Source organism: Helicoverpa armigera, chromosome 25 (assembly GCF_030705265.1).
Source record: "Helicoverpa armigera isolate CAAS_96S chromosome 25, ASM3070526v1, whole genome shotgun sequence".
Lineage (NCBI taxonomy): Eukaryota > Metazoa > Arthropoda > Insecta > Lepidoptera > Noctuidae > Helicoverpa > Helicoverpa armigera.
In genome coordinates, this window is record NC_087144.1 from 8,156,168 (window position 1) to 8,166,501 (window position 10,334).

The window sequence follows — 10,334 nt, forward strand, 5'->3', positions numbered from 1 at the left end:
CTAAGAACCACTCGACCGATTTTGTGCAAACTTCACAGAAACGGTCTTCTAAAAAGTAATAACAAACCCTAAACATTTGGTTTTGATAGGGGAGCCTATTCTTTGTTTGGTATTGGGTTGCCCGGGTAACTGGGTTGAGGAGGTCAGATAGGCAGTCGCTCCTTGTAAAACGCTGGTACTCAGTTGCATCGTGTTAGACTGGAAGCCGACCCCAACATAGTTGGGAAGAGGCTCGGGAGATGATGAGGGGAGCCATGCTCTTGAGTTACAAAATTACAGTGAAAAGTGACATTTTTAATTTTTTTGGGGATGAATTTGATCGTAGATCCCAAATCTACCTCACATTATACGATCCTTGACCTCCTATCAAGATAATATAACAAACTTTCAGCAGTTCTTAAATTATGTTCCATTTGGATTTTAACTGACGAAGATAATGTTTTCAGTGTAGCAATACTTTAATATTTTGGTGACAAAAATAGGAAAATAAGTGATTTCACTAAAGTAACAGTCAGTAACAGTGACATTAACGAAATAAACAGTGCTGCAGCTAGAATAAAAAAGACTCCAAAAGTACCTGAGGATACATTATTATACAAGAATCCATTATGAAGACCATACTCATTATACTCATGATTATAACAATTACTACTTGTGGCATACTTAAAAATGAAGATAAAAGTGAGATTTCAACAGAAATACCATATGATAACACTACAATAGTTCCAGCTATTGATGACAATGAAAAGCCTGCTAGTTCTAACAAAGGCTTTACCAATTATGGTGAAGAAGAAGGCGCTGTTTTTAAAGCCGATGTGTGTCTATCAGGAAAAGGCAGGGCTGATGATGGTACGTGTGTAGAAACAGTGTAAGAAGCAGTTCTATGTGAAATAATACTGTACTTATAGAAACCTGTATCTAATATGTGACTACATACATACCTTTTTATATATTGTCATGGGTTTTTCACGAAAAACAAAATTATCCATGACCAAAATAAAATAGGTCTAAGTTATGTACCAAATAGTACAATTATAGCAAGACATGGTAGTATAATACTGATTTAATACTATAAATAAAATATTTCAGTAATTTTTATTGCATATTGAATTGATCGTACATCCCAAATCTACCTCAATTTGTATGAACCTTGACCTCCTATCAAGATAATATAACAAACCTTTAGTGGTTCTTAAATAATGTTCCATTTGCGAAGATAATGTTCTTGTAACAGTAACATTACTTAAAATAAATTTTAATTTTAGCTACAAAAATAACAATTTAAGTGATTTCACTAAAGTTATAGTCAATAATAGTGACTTTTAAGTAACTGAAGAAACAAATCCTAATACCAATCTTATACAAGAATCAACTATGAAGACCATACTTATTATATTCATGTTTATAACAATTACTACTTGTGGCATACTTAAAGACGAAGATAAAAGTGCTACTACAACAGAAATACAATATGATAACACTACAATGGTTCCAGTAGTTAATTATAATGAAGGATCTTCAACTACTGAAAATGACGAAGCTGCAGCAAAGATTCATAAAGAAGATATAACACAAGTTGAAGACCAAAAGATCAAAACGGCTAATGATTCATATAACATGACGACTACTAATGATATAGGAGAAAGTATAAGAAGAATAAAAGAAAGAATAACAAACGAAATGATAATAAATAACAATGTTTTAAGTAGAAACCTGATATATGATCCAGCGTTGGAACGTACAAGCTTTTTTGTTGGATCTGCATGTCTTCCAGGACAAGGCAGGGCTGATGATGGTACGTGTGTAGAAACAGTGTAAAAATCTGTTCAAAGTGAAATCATACTTAATAACTTCCCTGTCCCATGAGTCATATGTGATACAAACCAATTGTTTAACCATTGTGTCTCCATCGTGGACAGTGAAGTGGTTGAGAATATACCTAAAACCAAAAAATTCTTGACTATACGAGTAATTTAGGTGTATTTGATATCGTTAACTTCAGTTTGTCAAAATATAGTTACTATTTCTAAGAAAAAAGTATGTTAAGATATTCCGAACTTACTGATAATGACAATGAACTTTGAACTTTAATATGATAAAAAAAAAATAAAGTGATTGTTCATTGTGACTCTGCTCACTCGGGAGTTGAGATATCACAAATGTATTTTATGTTTTAATTTCCTAACTACTGTTTTTTTTTTAATAATAAGTTACGATTTCTTGTCATATTACGCAAACAAAAATGAAAAATATGAAAAACGTTATCATAATTTGTGTAATAATAACAATGTTCAGTGATCTCTCAAAATCGTACAAAATTAAAGAAGAAAATAATACTAGGAATGTTATATCACATAAACAATTGAATAAATCAGATTCCATAGAAGCGATAAACAGTGGAAATTCAACAAGTGACAATCAAAACTCAAGTGAAGAAAGTGATTTAAAAAAACAATTGAATGATGAAAGACATATTGCAAATAAACCAGGAACTAGTGACTCTAAGGATAGAGATAAAATACAGAATAATAAGAAAGCAAGTGGAAGGTATGGGGCACATACAAAGAGACATAGACATCGTATAAAGTACGGTGCAGATTCAAGACTTATGGTTCGAATGTCATCAATAGCAGTCGATGATTGCAGTACAGGTAAAAATCGGGCTGATGATGGAACTTGTGTATCTATTGAAATATCCGTTGATTCAGATGAAATAGAAGACATTATTATAAATACAAATACAACTGAAATAACAGAAATTGTTATAAATACTAAGGAATTAACGTGATATCCTACACCTCTGAGGCAAATATATGTATTATTGGACCTTAACTGAAGTTTTATTGATGTTGAAGAATTGTTATTTACAGAAGATCATACTGGTCTAAATTAGAATAGTTTATGTGAATAAATGAATCGTCTACTCCAAGGACTTAGGCAAATATGTAAGCATAATCAGATTATCGTAATTTTACATAACACTAGTACTCTAGATATCGAACATAAAATTATATCGTGATTATTTACCTACGTTGTTTTATTTTACTCCTACATTCACCGCTGTTGAACATTCCCATTTTGATTTTCAAAAACACTGATATAACCTGGCTACACCACTTAACTGAAAGTATATTTATTTGAAGTGAATGAAAGCTACTTAAACTTGACAATACTGTATTTGAATAAATATTGCGCATTTAAATATAATAATGAAAGTAAATAATATCGACGATGCACTGTCATTTCCCTCTTCACTCCAATGCTCTTTGAACTTACATGAACATTATGATAAATAATGACTGATTTATTGCATCCACCTACTTTCAATAATCACTGTTTTAGTGTCAGACATAAACAAACCTTCAAACAAAATGAAGCTGTTATTAATATTAATATTAATTGCAACATCTCAGTGTGGACTCATAGATGATCTAGTACCTTCTAAAGATAAGGCCCAAGGTCTAACCAATCTTCTAAGTAAGAAACCTAAAAGTGATAATGAAGGTGTTATAATGAAAGTGCGTGAAACCCTCGAAAATGGAACGAAAATTGTTATTGATGCACTAGGTAATGTTATTAGAATTCATCCCAAAGACGGCGAAGATAATTCTAAAACATATGAAGAGATTGTAGGAAATAAAGAAATAAGTAAGAGTAATAATACTGCTGCTGAAGAAAATAAAGCAGATAATGATTTAAAACTGAATCAAAACGAGACTAAACCAAAAATAGATGACAAGACAACAGAAAATAAAAATGAAACTTCAAAAACAGATGTGAAAGACAAAATTAAGGATTCAGGTAACTTGAATGCTACAGAACCTAGTGCTGATGAAGGAAAAATAGATACAAATAAGAATTGTTCTACAGTTGATGATAAAGTCTGTAATGTTACTATAGCTACCAGGACATCACTAAGTGGAGACGCTTGTCCTCCCGGGAAGAAAAGGGCTGATGACAAAACTTGTGTAGATGTAGTGTGAAGAAATAATGAAATTAATGGATTAGTCTGTAGTTCAATAGTTGTTAGTTATTTTGTGTTATTAGATTTATTATATGTGATTGTTTGAAGGTGTATATTATTTTATGCGTTTATCATCACCAATATCATCCCGAGCCTTTTCCCAAAAATGTTGGGGTCGGCTTCCATTCTAACTGGCTGCAGCTGAGTACCAGTATTTTACAAGGATCGACTGCCTATGTGACCTCCTCAATGCAATTGCCCAGGCATCTCAATACCCCTTGGTAAGATAGGTTGTCAGACTTTTCGAATATCAAAATTGTCACTACTTTTCATCATCTACCTAGCCTTTTTCAAGTGCATAAAATTTCCAAAATGGTTATTATTCCTACAATCTCCAAAACAATACAGAAACGAATTAAAATATTTCACAAACGCACAAAGCTGTTTAAAATTTACAAGCGAGGAATAACGACATTCTGTAATTTGCGTGAATGCAGACTAATTACTCGAGGGGGGAGGGGATGAAGAGAGAGGGGGCAGTAAGATTATTTGCAGAGGGGTGATCCGTTATCTCAGGGAAAATGCCACACCTGCAGCTACGGGAGATAATGTTAATCTGCTAAATTATATAGGTAGGTACCTATAGCTGCTGCAAAAAAGTAAAAAACGTTGGTTACGTTTTTAAAACTTCTTTAAATATAATTATGTCGAACGTCTGTTTAACCTTTATGTAGAATGAGTTTCTATGTATATACATAGTCTTTACTATTTATGTATATCCTGTGGTATATCTATGTATCTATAGTCTATAACAAAATAAAGAGAAAACATGTCTTCTGTTTGGTTATTTGTACCCCAAAGGCTACTAAACGAAATTACTGAACCAACTAGAAAATTTATTTCACTGTTGAAAAGCTACACTTTTCCCTAGTAACATAGGCTATGTTTTATCGCTGTTCGGGCACTAATTCCACCGAAACATGAGTAAAACCACGGGGAAAACGACTAGTAAGTTACATAAGCACCCGTGTGAAAGCAAAGCGAGCCTAGCAAAGAATTACAAGCTACGTTAAACCCTATAAATTCTTACATCACAAACTCTATTCTTATTGAAAGCCTACACACAATAAACTGGGATTGAAAGGCGCTTATAATAGACGAGGCGCCTCGAATCGTCGATGTACATAAATTAGGAAAGGCACTGATCTCAGAGGCCTTTGGAGATATTTACTGCCTCAATGAGAATCGTCCTTAAACCTCTGGCTGTTATAGAATGGGTACGTAACTGTTTACGTAGAGATAGACAGTAGACTTTCTTGGTGGGAATTCATCAAATGACTCCTCCCGCTGTGTGTGCAGTGTGAGGGAGTGTCAGACTCTTATAATCATCGGCGAGGATATTAAGCCCTGACCTTCACCTGTGCAGATGTGATTTATTGGTTTATTGCCTTAAGTGCGCAAAGCGATCCCCAATCTTCCGCCGAGAGCTCATTATCCGTGCCGATAACTATACTGACTAAAACCCATCATGTTCCTTCACACTGTTCAGTCGTACTAAACGCCGTTCGGTGCACACTGAAGATATACAACCTTCTTTTTAAACGACTTAAAAAAAGGTCGTTCTTATTTTGTCATTTATGTTCGTTCGTATGTATGTACATATATGATTGTGCGCGATTATCTCACGATTGACAGAACCGGTTTAGAGGCGGTTTTCAGAATAGTTGACGTAAGTATATTATTGAAGTCGGTTTAATTATTTTGAAAAAGGCTTTTCTTCATTGGAAATATCCTTTTAACTTTTCGTTATCTTAGCAACAAGAACAAAAAATAGGTGCATGAAACGTAAAACTTTACGTCCCAAATCCCCCAAAATCCAGAGGGTACTTATTGAAAGCTATAGAGTTCTAACTAGCGACATTATTTGTTTTTATTTCTTGTCACGGCTTGAACATTGTGTATGGGATATTGAGCACTGTATGGGATATATGTTATGGGATCTTGGCAAATGTTACGTTATGGGGGTCGAAATATATGGGTCCTAGCTTGGTAAGTACTAATGTTATTTTTTTTGAGCTTCTAAGTTTCTTGTAAGTCCGAATAATATTGTAAATGCGATAGTTTGTGTGGATTTATGGATGAGTATGTTTGTTACTCTTTCAAGTTAAAATTGTAAAACGGATTTCGTTTTTTAAACCACATCCAAATTGAGAAATTAATCTTTTCCTTAAAGTAGGTTAGAAGAGACAAAAAAAACTATATAATAAGTTAATTCAAATTTTACCTTCTTTTTATTCTGACAAATACTACGCTCGAAACTGCACCAAAATCTGTTCTGCCAAATGTAAGATACTCGCGCACAAACATATGTACCTACATACCTATAATCATCGGCAGGGATATAGAGCCCCGACCTTCACCTGCGCAGAAGCGATTTATTGGTGTATGGCCATAAGGCTTAACACATAAGTGTACAGTGCGCAAAGCGATCCACACTCTTCCGCCGAGAGCTCAATAATCGTGCCGATAACTATACAAATCAACCTTAAAACCTCTTTTTTTGAAGTCGTTTCAAAATTACTTCCATACGAAGAAACTTCTTTTTAAATTGGCTGAGGGATAAAATAAACGTTCTCCTAACTACATCGAGTTTCCAACATCGATAAAATCGCTATTTTTAAACCACTCTTTCATTTTATTGGCTAAAAGAAACTTTAACTACTGTACTGGTCTTGCTTTAACTCCACTTCCTTTAAGTTAACTGTTTCAAGTATTTTTAAACGGTAAGTAAATAGCTTATATATTGACTAGCTGTTTCCGGCGGCTTCGTTTTGATCATGAAAAACCAGTAAGAATGTTTTTGCTATCAGAGAGTTGATGCAACTATTCTTCGCAACTATTCAACTCTTCCCCTCGGACCGCCGTGAGGTGTTAACGTGTCCACTGATCTGTAACGAACTGTTTTCGTAATATTTAAATAAATTTTGTCAAAATTAAATTCGTACGAAATAATAGGAGTGCATAAAATTTGAAGAGGTGTACGAGAACGACACACTGCTAATACCAGAACGCACAGCTGCGCGCCTAGTACATTGGCCCCACCCACAAGGAAAAAATACGAGTAAGAATATTCAAATTACTAAAGATCTGCGCATACGCTCCTCCCTGTCTAAGCGCACGCGTCAAGGATACACCTTCAAGGGTCTGCGATTGGAGGACACCTGCATTGCAAACTCCGCCCCCTCATTAGCTAATGACAACTTTACCCAATTGCATACAAATCTATTCAACCTCATTAGCGACTAATTAGAAAAGCGACCTATAAAAGAAGTGTGCTCCGGATTATTGCAATACAGCTGCTATCTACCCTCTGTTATCCACTTGTTATACTCAGGTGATAATAAGATGGATGCACTTCTGAACAAATCTGCGTCAGAAAGTAATATGGACCAAGCAGGGATAGATGTATTAAAAACACCGACTAACTATGTATCCCAGCGTGCAAAAAGAAGCCGCGAAGAAACGTATTTTTGTGAACAATTGGACGATTTCAAAAAAGAAATAAGGGAGATGATGGCAAGTTTTTCCACTAAACAGACCAACGAAATAAGAAATATTACTTCTACCTTAAATGAAATACAGAAATCAAATATCAAGATCGAAAATTCCATTATCTTTCTCACAGCTCAAAATGAGGACCTCAATAAAAAAATTGCTCAACTAGAAAACCAGAACAAAGAGGATAAGAAATATATATCGATCTTAGAAAACAAAATAGAAGAGATTCAGATTGGGACTCGTAAACCGAACCTTGTAATAAAAAACGTTCCTAAACGGAGTAACGAAACTAAGGAGGACCTTTTGGAAATGATGGGCTGTTTAGCTCGGAACTTAGATTGTAATTTTTTAAAATCTGATGTGAAGGATATTTACAGACTACGTGGGAAAAATAGCGAAGGCCAAAATCAGCCCATTATTGTTGAAACAAGCTCCACCATCTTGAAAACCGAAGTTTTAAAAAAGAGTAAGTCTTTTATTAAAACTCATAAATATAAATTAACATGTAAACAACTGGGTTACACAACACATGAAGATACCCCAATTTATCTGTCCGAGCATCTTACTACTAAGGGCTCTCGTCTTCACTTCCTGGCCAGAGATTTAACTAAATCTGGAGCCTATAAGTTTTGCTGGACGGCGTATGGAAAGGTCTATGTAAAAAAAGATGAGCAGTCACCAACCATTACTATTAGAAGTGAAGACCAAGTACATAAATTAATTGAGGGTAATTGACTAGTATTAGTTTATGGCTGTCATTTTGGCTGGACTTATGCTCCTATACTAATCACTATGCTTTCTATTATAGTTATAATAAGACAAACGATTCTAACCTTACATTGTCTACTGTTAAAATTCATGATTACTAATTACGTTAAATTGTTAATTCATTATTTCTTAACACAATTTGTAGAAATTGTAACTTTCACAGATTATAAAACATTCAACTTTTGTATACACACAAACATACACTACACACACTGCACACTCATTATCATACATTCTTGCACGTCTTCAAGTGAAGTAGTAACTTTAACACAGTGTAATTGTGAGTCTAAACTATTCAAAAAATGTAATACTTCGTAAGATATACTGATACGACTAATAACAAATTGTATGCGTATCAGACTTTGACGTCTAGAAATCTTATAGTACTTAATGGATAGCACTTTACAAACAGTAACAGATATAGATGATATTGAAATTGCTCGCACTTATCAATGTACTTGTACGAATTTACATAAACATATTAACATAAATAAAAATGACATGACTATTATATCCCAAAATATAAGGAGTATTTACTACAATTTTGACGACCTTACAGTCTTCCTATCAAGCCTTAAATTTGAAACAGACATCTTAATACTCACAGAATGTAGACTTGACTCTAAAAAACCTATCCCAAAAATTAATAACTACCATTGTTTCGCGACTAATCGTAAACTAAATCAAAATGATGGCGTAGTTATCTATGTAAGAAAATCTTTAAAGGCGAAAGTGAGAGAAATATGCTTGACGCAAGCTTCGTGTCTCGAGTTGGAGGTACTGGATAATATCGTGCTATGTATATACCGATCACCCTCTAACACAAATACAGAGAGCTTCATTGATTCTCTCAACTCACACCTAAATACATTAAAATCACAACAAAATGTCATCATTGCGGGGGATATTAACATCAATCTCATACCTAGGGACAATGATCCAGCTCACGTTTACAATAATAGGGCTAACTATCTAAACATGCTGTCACTGTTTGGTATACTTCCTGGGCACATACTTCCAACACGTGAAGCGAACTGTTTGGATCACTTTATGATTAAAATAAACAGAAAGAAAACATTGGCAAGTATCGCTATTCTCCACACTACTATAACTGATCATTACACAACATTTTTATGCTTATCTAAAATAAAAACCAAGCGAATTATAAATAAAACAACTACAACTATTGATTTCGAACAGGCTCTAAAATATCTTATAGATAATAATATAGCAGACTTACTATTCTGTGATGATCCTGACCAATTAACTCAACTACTACTAAATAAACTAACAGAATCCTTACAGTTTAGCACTACTACTAAAACTATACCTAATAGCAAGCGTACAATAAAGCCATGGATAACTACCGGCATTTTAAGATGCATTAAAAATCGCAATAAACTACAACAAAAAACCCGAAATTATCCATTTAATGAAATACTAAAAATAACCTACCGTCGGTACCGTAATCATTGTAATAAACTGATCAAAAAATTAAAAATAAAATATGAACGAGAGCTCCTGGGTAAATCAGTCAATAATAATAAATTACTATGGAAAAACATTAAATCAATGACCTACACTAATAATTCCAAAAGCCCAAACATTGAATTGCTTAATATCAAATCAACTCCCTCGGACTCTGTTAACTTTATAAATAATTATTTCATGAACATTGGCAAAAACTTAGCAGAAAAAAATCAAAATTCATCAAATCATACTAGCACACCTAAATCTTTAAATACACAAGTTAACTCATTTACTCTTTTGGACACTGACAATGACGAAGTGAATGGAATACTAATGAGCCTTAAAACTGACAGTGCACCTGGATGGGACAATATATCTACAAAATTTTTAAAACACATTGGCAAAGAAATTATTCCGATTGTGACGCATCTGGCTAATCTTTGCTTTACTAATGGTATTTTTCCCGAGCCACTTAAAAAGTCAGTCATCATCCCAGTCTATAAGGGCGGGGACAGAGACGATGTCAACAATTACAGGCCAATATCCATCCTGCCAGCTATATCAAAAATAATAG

General features: G+C 33.9%; 1 protein-coding gene across 1 annotated transcript; it reads left to right on the forward strand.

Moving 5' to 3' along the window:
* The first annotated feature begins 608 nt into the window (after positions 1–608).
* LOC135118699 (protein starmaker-like) lies at positions 609–3,983 on the forward strand. Its single transcript, XM_064041325.1, has 4 exons — positions 609–849; positions 1,436–1,645; positions 2,376–2,611; positions 3,414–3,983. The coding sequence occupies exons 1-4, from the start codon at positions 609–611 to the stop codon at positions 3,981–3,983; spliced, it is 1,257 nt and encodes a 418-aa protein (XP_063897395.1).
* Positions 3,984–10,334: the final 6,351 nt, after the last annotated feature.